The sequence below is a fragment of the Atractosteus spatula genome, chromosome 27 (genome assembly GCF_055471065.1).
Source record: "Atractosteus spatula isolate fAtrSpa1 chromosome 27, fAtrSpa1.hap1, whole genome shotgun sequence".
Taxonomy (NCBI): Eukaryota; Metazoa; Chordata; class Actinopteri; order Semionotiformes; family Lepisosteidae; genus Atractosteus; species Atractosteus spatula.
In genome coordinates, this window is record NC_142732.1 from 7109421 (window position 1) to 7131080 (window position 21660).

Below are 21660 nucleotides of genomic sequence, written 5' to 3' on the forward strand. Positions count from 1 at the left end.
GCCTGGTTTATTGCTTCTTTTTTGACCGTTATGCTCGTTAAATCCCATGGTATCTCACCCACTGTGTGGGCTGCCTTCCTGAAATCTCTGCAATTAGAGGGGGGGAAAAAATACAACCCCATCGATGGACATGCCTTCAATCTGAATGAGACTCCTGTAAGTTTGGTATAAGCCTTTAAAAAAAATCTGTCGACTTGGGATGTGGCCTTTCTGCCTAACCTGTGGTTAATGAGCTGAAATACTGCTGGGAAGTGGATTTTTATTCAATCCAATGAACAGAGCAGTCAGATTTGATTTCACAAACCCACTAGCAGATCAGTTCTTGCAAGATTAATACAGACCAGTCCTGGGAGGACTTTGCCTGGATTACTGCTTACAATCAATGGACTAGTTAAAACTGTGGTTGGAAAAACTGAAAAGAATTATAGGGTTTGTAATTAAGATAAGGGCTCATCTGATGCGACTCAAACAGCAGCAAAGGGTTGAATTAAAAAGATGGTGCTGCATCGTGCAAGAATTGTGGACGTGGTGACCGGTGTCCCCCAACAAATGCACTTGCTAAGCTACCAGCTACCAGCTACCAGGAACGACCTGGCATGAAAGTCGAATGCAACATTTTTCTAACCCACATCCCCAAGATGCAGGATAACGATGAGCGTGATCTTTCTAAAACGGCTTTTCTGAGGGAAAGGGAGGCAGAGAAGAACTTTCCCCAGGAAGAAATGGTGTGCACACAGCCAGCATGGAGGGGGAACAGAGCCAGGGGAGGAGAGCAGTAATGGAAAAGAAACTGCTCCACCCCCCACCCCCTTCTCTCTACTGTATTGAAACAAAGTCCCCGGAGCCCTGGATTGGTTTTTTTGAATGACAGGACAGCGCTGGCCAGCCTCCAGCCATCGAGCGCAGTGTGTGTGTGTGTGGCCAGGCCCAGCTGCCTTGACTGCAGCTGTGGCAGAGAGAGAGGGAGAGATGCGTGCACACATGAGCTCCGATCAGCCCTGACCTCTATTAGTAATCAGGGAGAGTCACGCTGCTGGGACGCGCCCAGCTCACTGGCGGGTCCCTTCCACAATGGCTTCTTTTGAGAGGAGAGCAAAATCAACAAGCCCCTGCCCTGCTGAAAAGACTCATTCTGGAGCTGGCTCTTTTGTTCACTACTCACTCCTGACGAGAGTGTTTCTTTGGAACAGGTCAGAAATTCCTCACAGGCTCTGCCCATCAGGGTTTTAAACTTTCACAGAAAGAGAAAGACACGGAGGCTTCCAGTTTTCAGGAAATGGGAAAAAAAGAGGAGAGCTCCTCAGAACATTACCCCCTCCTTTGTCCCAATCGAGGCCACAGCTTCTATAAATTATCTGTCAACAGCATGTTTTTTTTTTAAACTCGCTTCTGGACACAGAAAAACATATTGCAATGCCTGTCCTTTTAAAGAAGGTCTATCTGAATTCCAATACAACGGCTGCAAATTGCAAATGGATTATGGGGATGTGGTAAACAAAATGTGGGAACAAATTCAATATATCTCGTTTCATAAAAAATGAGCAAGTAGAGCAGTTCAATTAAAGGAATGCTGCAGGTTTTGGGTGGATCCCTTAATCCAGACATTGTGAGATCAGCACTGGGCTACAGCCGATTCTTAGCAGCAGGGGACATCCAGGAAACTCCCTAGGAAAACGGGAAAGGGCTGGTCAGGGGATCCTCAGTTTGCTGCAGAGACAGCTGAATGTCTCCTCCAGCGGATGCCAGCTCTATTGTAGACATTCTGAGACACACAGCGGAGAAAACCGAAGACAGCTCTGACAAGTCCTCGTTTCGGAGGAAAGCATACAAGTCATCTTCCTCTCCTTGCTACTGCCTTTTTTATAAATAATAGCAGCTTGGGGACATGAATCAAAGGGGGGAGGCATGGCCTAGTTCACAGAAATACCAAGAGGCATCACTGCATGTCATAACTGTAGCCCACTTCCTTGAAATTTAGAACACTTCAGATCAGACCACTTCTGGGTAAAGAAAACACCCTGTAAAATGTGTGTGAACGACAATACATGAGAATCAGCCAAAGGTCAAGCAAAAGCATTGTTCCTGGTCTTCTGTGTAAGTGACTTGTGTTAATGTGTAACTGAAGTAGCGAAAGACGCAAATCCATTTCCTGACTGTGTCACATGGCAACAAGTACCCACTACAGACGTCTCGTCTTCGTAGACAATCACTGCCTTCATAAAAAGTCATGCTAAAAAATTAACTTGTCTTATTTTTTGTATTGTATCTATAATAATTACAATTTGCCATTTTCTGTTCAATGTTGGGCTTTTCATCCATCATCCATAAAGCACCTTGAGGATGGCTTGCTTCGCCACTGCACAGTACACAAAGTCATGCTCAACTGTTTGCATGCACCCAATGTAGAGACGTACGCAAATAAATATCCAGTGAACTCAGTGCTGCAATAAAGCTACATACCATGCCAAAGAAAATAATTATTTGGAATTATTTAGCATTTTTCAAGTCCCACGTTACATTTAGTCATTTCCTGAACTCACTGAAGACAAATGAGCTAATTCAGTGGATGTCGTAATTTGGGTGAAATTACATGATAAGTGAAGATGCTGCTGAACTCTGGATCGCTGACAAAGAGCGCTGTATTGTCTGCCATAGTGATCCTGGCTGCTCCCTATCCATTCTTTTTCCCGACTGCCGCGACACAGAATCCGTGTGCGGGTATGTCGAGGGGGGTGTGCTTCCAAACATGTCTGAGGGGACAGTGTGTGTGAGTGCGTGCTCATGTGCGGCACTCGTGAAGGTTTTGTTGATTGTGCGATCCAGATTCACAAAAAGATACGAGTCAGCAACCCCCCCCCCCACCTACTCCCATCACATGTGCAGAGGAGGGCCTGGCTCGGTGCTGCATCTCTGCCTCTCTCCCTCCCTCTCCCTCCCAGAAAGCGCTCTTCCCTCGCAGTGCACACCGGGAGCCTGCAGCAGCAGCAGCAGCAGCAGCACAAGCTCCACTTGCTAGGGACAGACCGCACTGCCATGCCAGGAAAGGACGAGCCGGGAGAGGGGCGCAGTTCTGCAGGGAATACCGAAAAATAACCGCGTAAAAAAAAGGGACAGCTCTGCCTAACGGGCTGGGGGGAGGAGGAGGAGGAGATACAGGGAAAATAAGAACAAAATAGCTACACCACCCCGTCCTCCCACTACGAACATCTGATACTCCACTGCTCCAGGGGGAGAGAGGGGGAGAGAGATGATTGTGAAGTGATGAAGAAGACAAGGTGAGTGATTTACGACACACATGCTCAGACTCACACACTCCCATGGCTAAAATCCAGCCATCTTAGCTGGGTAAGACTGCAGCACGGTCGCTTTCTACTGCTGGACCACAAACTCGGGATTGAAAATGCGACTTTTTACTGAAATTACCGCTACAATGTTTGGAGGAACGCTGACTGACTGAAACCCTATTTTTTCTCTTCGGTGTCGGCAACTGCAGATCCTTACTGGTGAGAGGCTCAACCGTATGGGACTGAATCCGGCTCTCCGACACATGCCTCTTTAACCAGATATTATTTTCTGATTCACCCCGAGCCTGAGATTTCACTCAAAACAGATGGAAAGCACTCAGCTTCGTCTTTGTCAAATACATATATCCCATTGATATAGATCTTCAAACCTAAATGCCTTTTCATTTTCTCCTAGTAAAATAAACACCTATATGTATGCATCATTTTTTAATCGCATCAAAAAGGGGGAAGACGGCTCTAAAGCTTATTGCTGTGATGCAAACGCCTGGAACACACATATTAAACATCTCCAGTGAAGCTCACTGCAGCACCAGAACACAGCTTACCTGGCATGCCTTCAAGTCTTAGCCTAGCGAGTGAAGCACGGTTTTTACCAGCCACAGAAACTGAACTGGGACCTGAACACCCAGCACTGTTCACTATTACACACTCCTACTTCTTAAATACCCACAAATGCAACTTTCTGTTTGAAAGGAGCATAAGGGCATTTTAGATGAGATTCATTAACGTGGACAAGAATGTAATTCCAAAACCAAAAACTCTCTGCCTGCAAGCAAATCCATTCGTAAATTCAAGAATAAGCCACATTTTCTGAAAAGGGGAGTTGCAATTAATGCAATTAACAGTCTTAAAGGCAAATCATGTTTAAAAACAAATGCACAATTCATGTCTGCATTACTGTGCCAGACAAAAGCTCTTGACAATAGTTCTCCTGCTTTCCAATTCCAAGCATATTTCGGCCACAGTTGATTTATTCTCTTCTATCTGTTCCAGGAAAGCAATGATGTATCCTGTCACCTCTCTTGCATATGTGTTGGTCCTACTGCTCGGGATGCGGGTCCTGGCCATCTGCCCACCCACATGTCTGTGTGCCAGGGGTCACAGGGTGGTGGACTGCTCTGGGCGCAACCTGAGCCTGCTGCCGGACAGACTGCAGCACAACATCCGGGAGCTGAACCTGTCCTGCAACAGTCTGCGCAACCTGGACGGGCTGCTCAGCCACTTCGCCCATCTCCGCCTCCTGGACGTGTCCCACAACCAGCTGACCAGCTTCCCGGCCCGCCTGCCCAGGGCGCTGTGGGAGATCCGCGCCTCGGGCAACCGCCTGCGCCTGCTGGAGAAGAACGACACGGCCTACCAGTGGAACCTGAAGGTGCTGGACCTGTCAGGCAACGAGCTGGAGCGGGTGGTGTTCATCAACAACACGCTGCCCAACCTGCACTTGCTCAACCTGAGCCACAACAAGTTCTGGACCGTGCCCACCAACATGCCCCCCAACCTGGAGACCGTGGACCTCTCCCACAACTTCCTCGTGCAGATCCTGCCCGGGTCGCTGGACCGCCTGTCCCGGCTGGCCCACTTCTACCTGCACGACAACCGCTTCTCCTCCGTCAGCGAGCGCGCCTTCAGCCAGCTGGGCGGCCTGCGGCTCATCACGCTCTACGACAACCCCTGGGCCTGCGAGGAGGAGGAGAACATCACGGGCCTCCTGGTGTGGATGAGACAGACGCCCGCCCGGGTCCTGGGCTGCCCCTGCTACACGCGCCACGTCTGCGGCGAGGCACGGCCGCGCCACCTCCCCACCTCGGGGCCCTGGCGGCCCGCGCCGTCCCACTCCCCGGCCCCCGCGGGCGCCGACGCCAGAGAATCCGGGCGGCCCACGGCGCAAGCCGTCACGTCTGGCTACCGGCCCAAATCGGCGCTGTTCCGCCCGCCCTCCGACATGACCGCGTCCAACCTCTCGGCGGCCGACCCGGCCGTCTTCAGGGACGGAGGCCACCCTTGGACTGCCGCCACGCGCGGCCCGGCCGCCGGCACCAACGCTCGGACCAGCACCACGCCCGGCACCGGCAGCGCCAAGAAAACCAACGCCGTCGTGCGGAGCACAAACAGGGGCCCCGCCGCCTGTGCCCCAGAAACAGCCATGCTCAACTTGTTACTCGCGAGCGCGGCCTGGACACTGACCTAAAACCCATTTCTTACTTCCCAGATGTCCCGAACAAACACCGCATACAAGAAACAATTTCCTTTTGGTGCAAGGAGAAGGGGGATGGGGGTGTTTTTTTAAATCCCGACTGTTATTGTCATTGCACATACCATCCTCTGTAAAGTCATCAAATTGCTTCTCAGCAGCTCCTTGCCCCTCTGCAGAATGTAGCAGGACTAATGTAAGAGTACCGTGGACATATATTCATAAAAACACAAACTACACTAAATGAATGTTCCTTCTTTATTATGCTTGAGCCTTCAAGGACACTGTATTCTATGATTTATATCAAGACAAACATTTTAAAAAACTAAACAAAAAAAGCTTACATTGCGAGTGTGACAGTTTGAGGAAATGGGCACTACAGGTTGCTCCTGGCAGAGGACGACAATTTCCCGATGAACAACTCGTCAGGACGTTAACTACAGTATTTCAGTGCTACAGTTATTTCAATGGGTTTAGCATTAAATCTGTGAAACTTCAGATTACACAGACGAACAAATCAGAAGGACTAGGAAGAAAAAAAACTGTAAACTACCTGGCTGCATGTGATCCCGGTATTAACATCTTTATATTTGTGGTATTCACACAAATAATCGCTTCCATTGTCGGTATTTTTATTACTGTTGTTCGACTAGTCTACTATCCTTCTGGTATGCAATGCAAACTATGTGGTTTAATTTCTGAAACAATTTGGAATATAGTATCAGTAACAAGAAGAATGGGACGCTTGCTCTTTTCTTAAGATGTGTAGTGAAGCACTCCCATAAGACAATAACCGAAGCCTCTGGTTCACCGAATAAATATATCATTACTAAGTGACACACTGCTCTGTGGAAATGAAATTAATAAAAAATATTGTGATACTTTTCAGGACAAGTGCAAGCTGCGTAATTCTTACTCGTTCAAGACATGATTGAGCTGTCTGAATGATTTTGTATGGCTCTTCAAGGAAAGGGAGCAATGCAGTTCTGTTTTCCAAAAAGCTTAATCGTGACTTGCCTAATAGTAGGCTACACCTGAACAGCAGCAAGCGCAGATCACAGACCCTCCTGCTCACATTACATATCTGGCACTGGCCCTGTGACAAGGAATGTTTTAATTTAAGCTTACATTCAGAGGTGCAGGGGTAAGAAACAGCAGTGTCCTAAAATGGCATAATTCCAATTCGCCCCTGGATGGAAGCTGGATGATTGGTGACTGAATAACTGATCTTCTGTACATATTTCCACATCACTCTAAAATGCAGTTAGGTTGCAGCGGACATCTCTTACTGCCTTAGTGTGGTGAGGCAGTGTTGCAGCAGCAAAGCCTCTTCTCAGGCCAGCCCTGATGCCCACAACAAGGAGACCGCAACAAAAAAAGAAAGCTAGACTGGCCTGGTGGTCAATCCCAACCAGCATGTTTTAGCACTGTTCGAGTCCGTATTCCTACCGTTTGAGGACTTTACATTCGCTCTCATTGCAATTTACTATTCTATACTAGGACTATCACTGTTAATTTATTGGCTGATGCTTTTATCCTACATCTGGACCTATTCATACGGCTGGGCACTGTACTAGATCAATTCAAGTAGAACACCTTGCTCAGGGGTATGACAGCAGTGTCTCACCTGGGATCCGAAACCACAACCCTGCGGTTACAGGTCCAGAACTCTCACCCTTGTGCCACACTGCTGCCACTAAATAAATACTTAGCTGAAATAAAACTTGACACAGAGCCAAACTATGGTTTTGGCACTTTCACATTGAAAAGATCTGGCTGTTGGGGTTATAAAAGTCATTTGAAATTGTGGGGATGTCTTCTGCCTTTATAATGGGGATATTTTCTCAGATTTGTTTTCCCCACATAAATAGTAATAACCACCCCTCTCCCCGACAATAACACATTAGCTCTGGTTAATCTGCTCTTCTTGTGAAGCTCACGGCACTTACAGACAGAGTTCTACTTTGTATCACTGAGCAGGTCTACTGGTTTCAGTACAGAACTGATACCCCACCGACAGGCGGGTGAGCTCTGTCCTCATCTGCCTTTAAGACCTGTGTTACATTTTGCAGATATAGGAAGGCACAATGTCCCCAAGACATACGCTAACAATCTGTTTCCCTTTCGCAATTTTCTAACCAGAAACAGAAAAATATTTCTCTTTGCTGCTAACTCACTGGGTTTTAACACAGATCAATTTCTAAAACCAGAAAGACAGTTCAATAGGTTTTGGGAGCAAATGTCTTGTCGGTTTATAAAAAAAGCAAAAAAGACTTTGAAAACCTAGGTATTTGAAAAAAGACATGCAAAATTCTTTCCACAGATGTATAAATGGGTGTTTTTCACAGCTTCTGACCAACACAGAAATAAAACATAACGTGTACATTTGGGGTGCAGCCAATGTCTTTATTCATGAAACACAGTTTCTAACTTTAGCTCCTGCTAACAACCATCCTACAGCATTCGAACAGGAAGCTAGGAGAGCTGTGAGGACCCAAAATTTCCAAAAAACTTAGTTCCAGATTCTCAGACCTGCAAGCCTATCAATTCACTCTCATCCTGACAATCCCAGGAGATCCCCAGTCACCAAAACCATCTACTGGGCTGACAGGTATCATTTTGACTGATTAAGCATAATTTAACTGAGACAACAAATCACGATCCCAATTTTGTAAACAGTGTTTACTTGCTTTATGCACAATTATGATTTAATGATCTCAGTACTCTAAGAAAGTTTTGTTCAGAGTACAGGCCTGGTCTGGGAGTCCTACAGACCTTGTTGGGAATGAATTATACTTGGTTTTGAAGCACTGAAAAGACAGGCAGCAGAGGAAATTCCTCACTAAAATGTGGCCATTCAGGTCACGTCAGGTCAGCCTGTAAAAAAACAATTGTCCATATTCTAGCTGGCAACCTTCTTCACCTTCATGGAACACTACAGAATTCTGCAAATCTCCTTGAAACAGAATGCAAAATAAAAACAACTTGTTCATGAAATAATACATTTTTAAATGGAACTAGAGGGATCACTTCTGAATACCTTCTCCCTCATTGCCCTATCATTACTAAAGGACACTACCGAGAAACTGCACGACAAGAGCCAGGTGCTAAGAACACAGTTCAAGAAATTCAAGTACATCATCTCAGCAAAGGTTCCAAACCTGAAGGCTGCGCATCAATGCCACGTTCCATTAAGAAGTCAGAGCTAACAGAGTGCACGGCACTCCTCCATTCATTGCTGATCTTTCACCCCATGACTGACAAGCCCGTGGTGAGCAAAAGAAAGGGATTATCTGCAAATCATACAAACCCCTGATGTGGACTGCTTTAGCTACAAATTTCATGAAATAAAATAAGTAAACTGCATTGCTTCAGATTATAATGGTGTGAACAATTTTTATTTGCAGAAGGCAGTCACAGTCAATGGCTACTGAGAAATGGATACTAAGAAATACTCCAAGTCTGACATCTGCTCAGGACCAATGAAATAGAATATAACCAACATCTAAAACGTAATAAAATCTGTTTTATATTTCCTTCCTCCTATATATTCTGTTAATTGAGATGAACATGATTGAGGCAGAGGTGAACTCCAGAACAGGGTCAAGGCAATCCAGACTATTCCAAACAGCTGGGTTCAAAATAATCTGCACAGTCTATATCCCCAGCCTCACCGGGTACACTGCTTACTACAAGATATTCCTGGATAACAGAGGACCAAATAATATAGTACCATAACAATGTAACATAACTGTAACGCTATAAAATGTACCACACACAATACAAACAAAGCTAGAAAGAACATGCACTTAATACTACCCCCATTCCCCAAATGCAGACAGAAGCCTACATGAACTGCACCTACAGCTGTGATACAGATTCAGGAGTTTCAGCAAATTGAACTGCCTTTTAGAAAACTGTGGGTCCTTGATTTTTTTTTATAAAGCTTTACAGTATTTTGCTTCCGTTCCAGGTTCTCGGATTTGTAATTTGTAACTTAGGGTCTTATAAATGCAACAGTCTATATTTTCCCTTTGTATACTGGAAGGAGCGAAGAAGTGGTTTTGTCTCTAAATTGAATGGAAATGATTCACATCTTTGCTCTAAAGCAAAAGTGGACCAGAACCAGATTTTACATTTAAACCAACCGTTTTTTAAATCTTTTAAACTATTTCAGTTACTGAAAGTAAATAATTTGGTTGTGTTGCACACATGAAATTGTTAAAAATGACTCTCAGTGCAGTATAGTTAAATGTGTATATATGCAAGATTCATTATAACTGAATTGTTTAATCAGTCCTTCAATAATGCTCCTAAACATGGTTGATCTTACTTCAGTAGACGCTCTTGTTCACCTTGACACTGATATTGCTGTAGCCTTCCTAGTGTAGTAATGTTTTTTTAACACAAAATCAGCCCACTTTCTTTCCGAAACTTGGAATACGATGGACTTTTTTGAACCTTTCCCAAGAGCAGAAGATTAAAACGCTTGTGCTAGCATTGAAGATTTCTTCTAAGATCCAAGACAATGAAAACAGACGGCAAAACCTTTTTTTTTTTGGTAGCCAGTAAATAAATGTTCTGTAAGAGACCGTAGTTGGCTCCGCTCTGCTTGTGCTTTTGCAGTTTCTTTTTTCTTGAACAAAGGTCAATTTCAACCCAAACCATATTCTCAACCATACACAACGTCTCCCAGTTTTATTTTCATTAAATAGTACCACCTGATATAGATTTTTTTTTAAAAACGCATTCACACAAATCTGGAACTGTCCAAAAAACAGAGCCTCTGCACCTTCTGCAGGCAGCACAGACAATGAACCAGAGTTCTGCACATCATACTGCAAGAGCCACAGGCCTTTCCTGCATGGAACCCTTTCCAGTGAACGCCAGCGGGTGCCCAGCTGTAACCCCCAGGCCTACCTGCGCGTGATGTAGTAAAACACTGGGTTGCCAGTTTTGGAAGTGCCCGCCTGGTAAAAGATATTCAGCGTCTTCAGTGCTTTGAACTCCTCCTTCTCGTGCACCTGGTGCCTGAAAAAATAGCATAGAGTCAGTCTAACATAAAAAAAAGACTTAACAGGACAAGAATGATGTGGCAACTGCGGTCAGATTGTTACGACCAGTGCCTGAATTGGGCCGGTACCGAACGCAGTACCGACAAACCGGGCTTTTTGGGGGTTTTCTGTACCAGCACGTCCAGGCATTTTTTAATGGTTCACAAAAATGTTCTATCAAGTCCATTATTACAACTTGAATCGTTTGAGATTCTGGTTATAATCAGTACTACTAAACACTATAATACCTGGCACCTCATTCTTCATTCTCACTTCAAGCACTGCTTACAACGTCACTGAAACACACCAGCTCTCTGTCAGCCAGGGGATTAAACTCCGAGCTCAAACAGGGTTGTAGCCCCCTGCAGCAGTTCAGAGGGCTGCTGTTGCTTAGGACAACACTGGAGCAACACAAAGTAAAATCCTAAGTCAGCAAAAAAAAAAAAGCACAAGCACTGTGCTGTGCTCACACGCACAACCATGAAATACTCCATCACCTGTCACCATGCCCTTCACATAAACCTGCTCAGTACGTTTATAAGGGCACAATGATCTACAGACGGCGAAGGAGAAAATAAAATGATAAACAACAGTATTGCCCAATTCTCCTTGCCCGAGTGCATCTAATTTAATAATTTTTAGGTAAAATCAATGAACTTCTGTTGGTTATATAATTTATTTTGGATGGAATAGTTGCGGGCTGACGGTTAAAATTTGTTTTGCACCTGAAAACACTCATGAAGTCACTCTCTCAACCAAATTGGGACCAGCACCCTGGCTGGCAGAAAGCGGGCCTGGTGTCGAACCCGTCCCCACCCGCAGGAGGATTCACCTGGTCATGAACTCCTCAAACTTGGAGCTGGTCAGGTTGAGGCTGGACCAGTGGGTGTCCGCGACGGGCTTGTGCTCTGGGGGACCCAGGTAAGCCAGGAGGGTGGCCATCTTGTCAAAGGGCCGTCGTCCTACTGCTTTGTGGTCCCTAGCAACAGAAGGTCAAAGTTCAGGAGGAGGAGCAGAAATGAGAATCTCCACAAGCTCTCTTCAAGAAAACAAAACCGGAAAAAAATGAGAGTTTCAAGGGAAGGGATAGTAACGCATATGCAATCTTGTATTTAATCATCTTCAGCCCCTGGCCAGGACATTTGCTATTTCCCTCTACAGCCACCCCAACACGACCTCAGCAGGAGAGAAAGAGATGTCTCCCTGCCCTGTCCCACCCTGCCCCACTGTCGCTGAAGCAGCCAACACACGGCCAGTCCTCGAGCCCCAAACACAACGGCCTCCATGCACTGGGGCAACCCTGCCTGCAAAGCCCAAGGCCGCGCACCTGTTGCTGGAGAGGTACTGCCCGATCTTCTCCTGGTTGTTCCACAGCAGGCGGTGGAGGGCCAGCACGTTCCCATCGCTGATGAAGGACAGGCTGTGGTTGACCGAGTCGCTGGCGGGACAGTCGGACGCGATGTCCAGGAAAAACCTGAGTGCGGGGGGAGAGCGGGGTGAGCACCCAGGTGGGACGGGGCACATACCTGGGTTCGACTGCCTTTGCAAACACTCCTCAGATGGTTTTATCAAGGTGAGGCCTGCTAAGCCCCCTCTGTAACTCTCCATGCAATGTTAATGTACTACACACCTGAAACAGACACCCTGTTTCACATCAGGGGTGGAGAAAATCTTCAGAAGGAACAAGGCACCGTGCCACGTTTTTAAACTCGCAAACAAAAAAATTAGTTTTAAACCTTGGCGGTTATGGATTGACCTGTTTGACTGCCGTTATTGCACGTTGGTTATTTCATATTTCAAATACTTGCTTTTGCTGTTGTTATTTTTAACCTGTATGATTTCTTTAAAACAGGTTTGGCATGGTTCTTTTTAAATGAAAGGTCAAATATAAAATAAATACTGATGCTTATCACACCTTTACCAGCTGCTGTGCATTCCACACAAACACAAAAGATCTTCTGCTTTTGAATAAGAAAGTGAACCCCCCAGAGACCAAAGTGAATAAAATTGTAACACCACTTGAATGGTATTTGCAAATGCATTTAATACCACGCCTGGTTAATTCAGTCCAGCATCTGTTAAAACCTCTTTTAATCTAATTCTTCAATCTGAAATGTACCCAAAAAAAAAATGTTTTCTCATAGCTGAGCAAACATGAATTCTTAAAAGCAATGAAAAGGGGAAGTGATTTAATTCCAGTTTGGCCCATATCACTACTAAAGATTGCAACAGGAGAACGCTGTGGTAAAAAGTGCTCATAAGTTTCAAGTTTACATGATTTTTTACATCTTAATAATGTGTAATTGGTATGGATGTGCGAACAACACTATTCGTATTTTAAAAAGACTCTCACTCTCCCACCTCTTGAAAATACCTAAATTAAAGTCTCTTGAGCAGGGGTTTCCAATCCTAATCCTGGAAGACCACACTCCAGCTGGGTTGTGTTCAAGCCAAGCAATCAGGTAAACAAGAGAACCCTTCACTGACTTAATACCAGAATTAATCTGAAGTGTTTCAGAAATGTGGGAGGTTGCCTTTTAACTATCACGTTTCAAAAGTAAAATAAAATCCCAACAACTTTTGTGTGGAAAGAAAATATGTGCAAATATTCCAGTTGAGAAACTTGTTGGTTCAATTGCGGCTTCAATTTATGAAGTGAAAACCAGGAGGTATGTGGGCCTCCAGGACAAGAACCAGAACCAGAACCAGAACCAGAAGCAGAACTGGCACTAGGAAGCCCAGCCCTGTGAGAGAAGATGCTCAGCCAAACGTTTCAAGAGAACCGAAGACGTAGGCTTAAAGAACTTCCTTTTCCCACAAGGAACTTCATTTGTTTTGCTGGGTACATTAAAAAAACACATCCTTTAAACATACACAAAAAACATCCCTCATATACATGTTGCATAAAAACAGATCACACAATATAAAAAAACAAAGTCAGCAATCCAGCACATTAAATACATTTCCGTGACTCGCTAAGACTAATGTCATAACACAGGTAAATTAATTATAAGGAAGTTGGTGAAAAGGGGGAAGGATGTGAGAAGATATGTCCATAAATCCAAGTATCTCCTTTTTAAGGGACATGGGGAAAGCCTTCGAGTTCAGCAGCCTAACAGATGCGGGTAGGAAGCTGGAAAGACCCTACTTGGTCTAAAAATTACACGCACTGCAAAATCAGAAACCGGAAGACTACTCCATACCTCCTTGCGGCTTCAAAATTGCTTTTCACAAAATCGTTAAAAGGCCTCATGTGCTCTTCTTTTGTAAACAGAACGTGGTTCGCGATGCTCTGGAGGATCTGAAAGGAAACAGAAGCGTCACCGAAACAAACTGATAATCCTAAAACCGAAATCTCAAGATGCCATCATCGCCGCTGTAAGGCAGCTCCCAGCCCAGAAAGGCGGTGTTCACTCCAGCTCAGAGTTTTATTAACCAGTTAAGTCCACAGAGTGGAAACGCAGGGGCGACAGCTGTGTTTTTCAGGTCTTAATTAAAAGCTAATTGAAAGATGCCTCTAAATTCCAGCACAAAGCACAAACCTTTGACCAAAACAACCTCCAATGCATCGGTTCAGACAATCCAGTGTTGGGCTACCTCCGATTTCCAGAATCTCCGCAATTTCTTTGAGATGCACAGATAGGGATTGGACAGCAGCGGCCTCGTACCTTGGACATTAATTTTAAGCCCCTCTCTATCCTGGGGGGTGGCTTCTTGTCCAGGATCCCCGCTTCATAAGGGGAGACGATGGCGGGGTTGATGAAGCGCAGGAACATGGCACTGCCTACTGCCCCAATGCTATTCTGAGGGAACCGCTGGCTGACCACCTGGGGGAGGAAGCAAGAGGAGGGGGAACAAGAGCCAGAGACAGACAGGGGTTAGTGAGGGCCATCTGAGGACAACTGGCATAAACCAGGATCCCAGCATGGCTGACAAATCTGGGGCAGCCCATGGAAGACTGAAAGGATCTTCTGAGAGAGAGGCTCTGTTTATTTAAAAATAAAAAGGTCTGGACCCCGTTTTTTCCACACTTGATTCTGAATATATTTTAAAAAATACAACAACGTGCAATGTCAAACATCCTAAAATAAAAGGACACCTCTAAAATGTGAGTAGATGATGAGCAGCCAGCATAACAGTGGTTCTTGCCTGATTCTTTAGAAAGAGAGAGAGAGAAGCAAGAGGTCTTGAGCTAATTTACCAAGCCTCACTGTCCTTCTGTTAAAAATTCTAAAAATACAGCTCATCTGCATATCTGATGAGATCTGAGGCAGCACATTATGCACAGGAGAATACCGAAGGCTGAACTTTGGTCCCCAGTAAAAAGAAAAGAGCAGTTAACCAAGCAAGTCCTTAGGCAGGTGTCTGACCTTCTGACCAACCCAATGGCTACTGCACACTTGCAAATTAGACAGAACTCCAAAGACAGCCGTAACGATGGCTCAAAGTCACTCCTAACAGTGGTGCCTTGATTAAGTAAGTTAGTTTAAATTACAAGTCAAAACATTAAACAGAAGCGCCAGTCCTTAGAAGTACAAAGGCCAGAACAAGATTTTTCTCATTAATAGTCATGTAGATGTAGGACCGGGACATCGAGAAACAACTGAGTCAGCGCACTACTGTAGCCAACTGTAGGACACTGAAGCACTGCTCATTACGATCCCCTACAGAACGGTCATCTGTAATTTACTTCCAAAGCTTGCTTTATTGCAGAAAGCTTCTACAGGCCACGTCCTTATCCATATCAAGCAAACCGTGGAACCAAAGTCCCACTGAGGTGTGAAATGAATGCGGTGACAGTTCTGTGCCGATTCTGAACTGCTCTCTAAAAAGCCTGTGCACATTCAAAGCAACTGATGTAAAAATAAAGTAAAGCCCCTCTACCCCATTACATTTTTTGGAAGTTTCTGCGACATTGGAATACACTGCAATGGCCAAGAGGTGATATCACCTGCCCTGAGGCCACAGAGGTGCCACCTTCTCACAACACATCACAAAACATTTGGCTGCTATTCCAGTAGAGCACCTCATTTTTTTACATCATAATAAAAGAGGAATGACAGGGAAAGGAGACCAGGAAATCTGTGCGAAAACGGTATTCACAGCATAGAGGACAGCTACTTATATTTCTTTACCATAATAAATAGTATTGTTTTTGTCCGTTAGTTCTGACACCCGCTCAATGCCCCCCCCCCCATCACCGTTCCTTTCCAAAGCTGTCCGATTACATTAAGCCAATCTGGGTCTCAGCATTAGCTCTTCAGTGTTGCCAGGAAGATGACCACTTGAGATCACCCTGCCGGCAGGCTCAGCATCATCGGAATAGTCTGACAGATCTCACAGAACAGCGGACTAAGACTATCTCAAAACCTCTGACGCCCCCGCCAATCCCAGCATCCCAAATCCACAGCAAGATGGCGGATTTAATCTCAACAGCAACATGGAAAGCATCCAATCAACGGCCTCAAGGTACATGACTAGCTGGAGATGTGAAGATGTCACTGGGGCAATTAAGAAAAGAGTATTAAGTCTTTTGAAGAAGGAAAAAAATTGACTTGTCAAACGACATGACGATTCCGTTTGATGTTAAACGGGTTTATCCGTGAACCAAAAGTCATGTTTGCTGCGTGTTTTTTTTTTCCCTTCGCTGGGAAGGGGGGAAAAAAAGCCCAGAGAAAAGATGCAGGTCACAGAGTGAAGGCCCTGTCTAGTCCTGTCAGCCTGCGAGAGGCGGCGAAAGAGGACAGACCCCAGCCTAGACGAAGTCGACACGGTTCCTGCAAACTTGGGAAGAGAAGCCTCCGTCTTGAAAAAGACCCATCAAGTGATGAAGCCCCGTTATGAGACAGCAGAGTCCCCAGGCAGACTAGGAAAACACCCAACTGCCCACCTTCCCCTCACCACTTCGGAAGAGAAGAAACACAAAATGCCTGAAAGGGAACACTGATTTAAAAGATGCCACTGGTTTTTAATCATACTGAGTGTTAATTGAAAAGAAAGCTACCCTGGAGTCAGAATTAGTAGAATGATTTTAGGTGAAGATGTGTACAGGCTGAAGTGTGAAGATGTTTACTGGGGGGCAGGGGGCAGAAAAATTAATAAAATACAGCAACGAAAAAAGGTTTTTGCTTCAAAAAGAAAATTGCTAAGAAAAAGTTCTCTGAACTTACTGATTTTTTGCTTTCCTTTTTTTCTTTAACTGTGGCTTTATTCAGTAGAGAGTGGCAAGTTGCCTACAGAACAGAGATGGGTACAAAGATGTCACAGCACCAGCTAGACACAGGAGGTAACACAACAGTGGTCACTTGCACAAAGCTACAACACAGTATGTCACACAAACACGATGAAGGAGTTTAAGAAAAGAACGGCTCTGTCGTTTTCACGAATTAAGTGGACCATTTACATAATTTGCCTACATGCTGCAGGTGTTGTAAGGTTGCCTGTGCAAACCACTACAACACAGAGTAGTACATCAGCCCCCTCTTTCCACATCAGCAACGTGGAAAATTACAGGACAGGAATCAGAGATCGGCTTCAGATCAACATCTCTTTAAGGTTTAAACCAGACGTTACAGGTAAAAGGGGATGATGAAAACGTAATAATGTTTATAAAGGAGAGGGCCACTTTTGCCTGTCTAGCTCACCTGCTGTTTGTTTTTGAGCCTGCTTTTTAGAGTTCTGTAAAATGGGATTTTTCTTGTGGCATGGTATTGGTACTGCCAAGAGCAACGAATGCTGGTGCTTTTTTTCTTAGTGATGTACAGAGAATTTTATGAATAATCTCCTTCATGGCGCGTTCAGTTTGTGAATATTGAAAAGCACAAATTTACCAAACAATTCCCTTGCAGGGTTTTTACTTTACAGCTCACAATGTTCTCTACATACTGTGCCTTTCGCATGATCCGTTCTCCAAACGAGTGCGCAAGATCTTAGTTTTCGCGGCCGAGAAAGACACTTGGTTATGTTCAGGATTTTATTTTTTAATTAATTCTCATTTTAAGGCACAAATATCCCTATTTGCCACTGCCAAAGCCCTAGAGGCGAAGTAAATGCACCTACCAGTAAACAGAGTTAAATGTTCAGAACATATAATACGGTGGTAAAGCAATTTTTCACACACAAGTCAAAAACACAAGAAAAAGAAGCAGCCGGACCATGAAAAGACAAGACAGCTCCACGGAGGAGCACAGAGACCGAGAGCAGAGCTCCCCTGTGACTGTGAAGCTTAGCTGGGCTGGAGGGCTGTGCATGGCGAGTCTGCAGTTTGCAACGAACAGGTCCCCAGAAAAAAAACCAAAGGTAAATGTAACACAGCAGGGCCATTCCATTCCATTTGGGCTCCCGAGGAAAGTTCAGTGGAAAAAGAGGAGAGTGCATTACGCGCCCAGGGACGAGTTAACCTCCTCAAACTGGATTTGAATCTAAATCAGCTGACAGGCCTCCCCCCCACCTCCAAAGACCACCACCACCTCTCAACTCTCCCCCCTCCACTTCCCCACCTAGTGGCGGGAGACGGGAAGACGACCTGCTTTAGTTGTGCAGCCCTGTCTGTCGGGACACTGCGCAGCGAACGGGAGAGGGCTAAAGCATGCTTTAAGACGTGTGGTTCCGCTCATCTGCAGCAATCGGCATTCTGCCGGTACTGTCTGGAACCCATCCCAGATAACACACTGATGGCAGCTAATCCCAGATCCAGCCCCAATGCGGCCTGAGAAACACAGTATGCATCCATTTTTCTGAAATACGCAACGTACACATTTCAGTCACCTAGCATTTTACACCTCTGGCATATAACGACTAAGCCTCCAAGATCACCCTCACAAATACGTCCCTGGGGTGTCAAGAGGGGAAATCGCTGACCGTGTTACGTAGTGTTAGTTCAAACAGAGGAGTGAGCAGAGAGCGTGTGCCAGCAGGAAGAGACGAGGGCCCCAGCGGCTGGGCGCACTGTGTGCTGGCAGCCCGCAGGGCCTACCTGGTACAGGCAGTGGCACACGCTGCGCAGCTGCGGAGGGAACTCGGAGGACGAGTTGATGATGGCAAGGAAGAAGCGGTCGGTCATCTGCCGCAAGTTCTGCTGGTTTTCGTCCAAACATTCTGTCTGTTCCAGTCTGGAAGAAAAAACAAATGCTAGCTGACAATATTTGGAGCTTCACCAATGACACATCCGTGCACGTGTGAGCGAGTGCTGTTTTATGGACTGTATTAACCTACCTTTACTTGAATTTACTAACATTGAAAACATCTTGCAAAGACGGTCAGGCAAAACCATGAGGAAAGACCTCATTTCTTTAGGTCCATACTCAAGCCTAGGAGCTCATGTCATCAGCGCAGAGCTTATCACAGTACTATTAAGCAGATTAAGAGCTCTCAGCCCGACTGAGGAAATTCTCTGCTCCAACGCTGAGTTAATAACCATTTATAGAGGTAGACTGCGGCAATTTGCATAGAGTGCTTTGCTCAAAACACAAAACATGAGTGTCTGCACCGAGACCTGAATTCACAAAGGCCTGATTAGGAATTTGAAGCCTAAAACATTGCTTGACACTCCCTTTTCAAAACATACAGGGCTTTCCTCAAGAACACTCTGCTTCCTAATGATCTACAAAATCCTGGATTCTAAGATTTGGTGCAAGAATAGCAGAAGAACAGCTCAGGGATATTTTCTAGGGGGTTTAACGGGCAGGGCTTGCACGAGGCGGTAAGCGCGCTGTTTTTGAAACGCAACCTGGTAGGGTCGACCTCGAAGCTGATCTGCTGCCACTCTGGGGTCGTGATCACACCTCTCAGGAGGGGCTCCAGCAGCTTCTGCAGGTAGGTAGCACCATAGACCTGAAAGACGGAACAGACAAAGAGCACCGTTCAGCTACACTCTGGGATATCATTCAAGCCAAACCGCATGCTTATTATCATCATGATTCTTTTGAGTTTTTTTGTTTCCTTCATGTTTTTTTTGGTTGGCAAAGCATAAGCAGACCACTGTAACCCTGGATGAGAATAAAAAAAATGTACAGGACACTCTGCTGGCGACTCAGGCCACAGTACGTGTTAAACATGGTGTTTAACCGTTAATACTACCAAAAACAGCTGATACTGAGCTTTTTAACAGAGCTCATAAAGCATCACTCATCTAAACCGAGTACCACAACAGTTGTTCTTATAACACCGTTTTATAGCAATGCATCAACTTATGAGCTTAAGGAATAAGAATGTTAATGCAGAAGCAGGGAACAAATTTCCTGCTGCTTTACAGAGGAAGTAACTTAAAGCAGAAAACTGTCACTTTTTTTAACAGATACAATCAAGACGCAAACGAGAGGGGCAATTCAGCCTGTCTTGCTCGTTTGGCAGTTCAGTAGCTGAGGGAGCCTTAATATGAGCGGCAGGACGGAATTTATTTTCCCTTCCAGCTGTTCTATTTTCCCTCCAGCCAACATGGGTCTCGCTTGTGAAACAATGCGACGACGAGGTCAGACTTGCACCTTGAAACAGAAGGTCATGATTTTACTGGCCAGGCTGTTCCCCCTGAAGAGCGTCTGCATGGAGTCGGCCAGCTCCACCTCCTTGGAGAACATATTCCACAGCAGCTGGTAGAGGAGGTGCCGCGAGTCGAACAGGGTTACCAGCACTCGGGCCAGCTCGTCCTGCGAGGGGGCACACACCAGTTACACACACCACTGAGGACGATGCCTGCTCACACGTACTGTGTGTAAGAACTCAGATTCACTCTGCCCTGACATGTGTCTAGCATGTGCTGCCTGGTTACGTCCGCGCCACCCACCCACTGCGAGCAGGGCACCACGTTGGCTAGCGCCATGGCGATGGGCAGCTCCCCCTGGTCGCCCATCATGGTCACGAGCTCCACCAGCCTCTCGAAGCGGTCGGCCAGGACCGTCTCGGCCAGCGTGTCGAACTCCGTGCCCTGCTGCAGGATCTTCGTCAGCACCTCCATGAAGGTGGCTCGCGTCTGGAGGTCCTTGTGATAGCCGAGCCCTGGCAGGAGAAGGGCGGAGAGGCAGAGGAGGGGACAAGGGCAGGGTATGAGAGACAAAGGAGAAAAGGCACCCTTGGAACAGACACCTCTTATGCAACAAGCCAACAGTCAAAGTAGTTCACTACTAGATCACAGCTCTGAAGTAGTGTGGGCTTAATCACTGTATGACACTATTCACTGATCGCATTTAAGCTACAAGTAGCTTTGAATCTTTAACAACAAACTACTTTTGACAAGCAGCAAACAAAATCAGCTTGCACACGACATCAGGCCAACAGATCTAGAGTGGGCAGGGAAACGGCTGGCATGAGCAGGGAGGGCGCGGCTGCCCAGCTCACCTATGGAGTGCATGAGGCCGCTGTCCACGTTGGCGTTGAGCAGGTTGGACATGGCGAGGACCGTGCAGTGGCGCAGGGACGCCAGGCGGCGGGACATCCCCCGCTTCCGGCCCCCCGTCTGCTGGCCATCATCGTCCACCTCGCTGCAGTCGTTCAGCAGGTTCATGAACAGAGTGAAGTACCTGTGCAGCGCCGGGAGGGATCGGAAGGTCGGTGCGGAATACCACGGTAAAAACAGAGTAAACGCAGCGGCACCGCAAAGAACGACATGGCTGCTGACACAAAGCCATGGGAAATGCACGATACAGAAAGGATAAAACGGCATCATCATATTTCAGAACTGATGCTGTAAACTTTTCTTAGGCTCCAAACCCTGTAGTTGAGCATTTATGTACTCCGATCCTCACAGCCCTAACAAATGTGTTCAACCTTAGCTCCCAGCCACATAGCTCATCCTTTAATTATGCATTTAGACAAAATTACCCGTGTTATTTTTTGTTTTCAGCTTTAATGCAGGAGACATAGGTTTCTCAGCAAAAAGCAGTAACTTTGATATGTGCAAAACTCAGGAGCTGAAGTGCCTTAGGGCTTTTTTTTACTGATCTAGTACAGGTCTCAAACAAGGAAGTTCTGGAGCCCCTTAACCTTAACACCGTTTTGTGACTTGACAGAGACTCAAAATGAAAGTCTGCAAAATGCCTATACTTCCTCTATGAATACATCAGGGATAGCTGCTTTCAAAAGTTAACTCTTATTTGTCTTGGTCGGATTTTGTGTT

General features: G+C 45.8%; 2 protein-coding genes across 7 annotated transcripts in view; one reads left to right on the plus strand and one right to left on the minus strand.

Annotated features, from left to right (window-relative positions):
* Positions 1–21660, minus strand: part of nf1a (neurofibromin 1a) — a 104299-nt gene that overhangs the window by 45380 nt on the left and 37259 nt on the right. For 4 of the 6 annotated variants that reach the window (XM_088906700.1, XM_088906697.1, XM_088906696.1 and 1 more), the window contains exons 25-35: positions 20883–21064; positions 20332–20543; positions 20033–20194; positions 19279–19382; positions 18526–18661; positions 16721–16783; positions 14219–14377; positions 13754–13851; positions 11878–12024; positions 11383–11529; positions 10417–10527 (exon numbers count right to left, since the gene is read on the minus strand). In XM_088906700.1, the coding sequence (XP_088762826.1) occupies positions 10417–10527; positions 11383–11529; positions 11878–12024; positions 13754–13851; positions 14219–14377; positions 16721–16783; positions 18526–18661; positions 19279–19382; positions 20033–20194; positions 20332–20543; positions 20883–21064 (1521 nt within the window). The remainder of the gene's footprint in view (positions 1–10416; positions 10528–11382; positions 11530–11877; positions 12025–13753; positions 13852–14218; positions 14378–16720; positions 16784–18525; positions 18662–19278; positions 19383–20032; positions 20195–20331; positions 20544–20882; positions 21065–21660) is intronic. The other 2 variants (XM_088906699.1, XM_088906698.1) reach the window with 1 other exon arrangement.
* On the plus strand, positions 2958–6384 carry omg (oligodendrocyte myelin glycoprotein). Its single transcript, XM_088906855.1, has 2 exons — positions 2958–3275; positions 4299–6384. The coding sequence occupies exons 1-2, from the start codon at positions 3262–3264 to the stop codon at positions 5491–5493; spliced, it is 1209 nt and encodes a 402-aa protein (XP_088762981.1). The 5' UTR covers positions 2958–3261; the 3' UTR covers positions 5494–6384.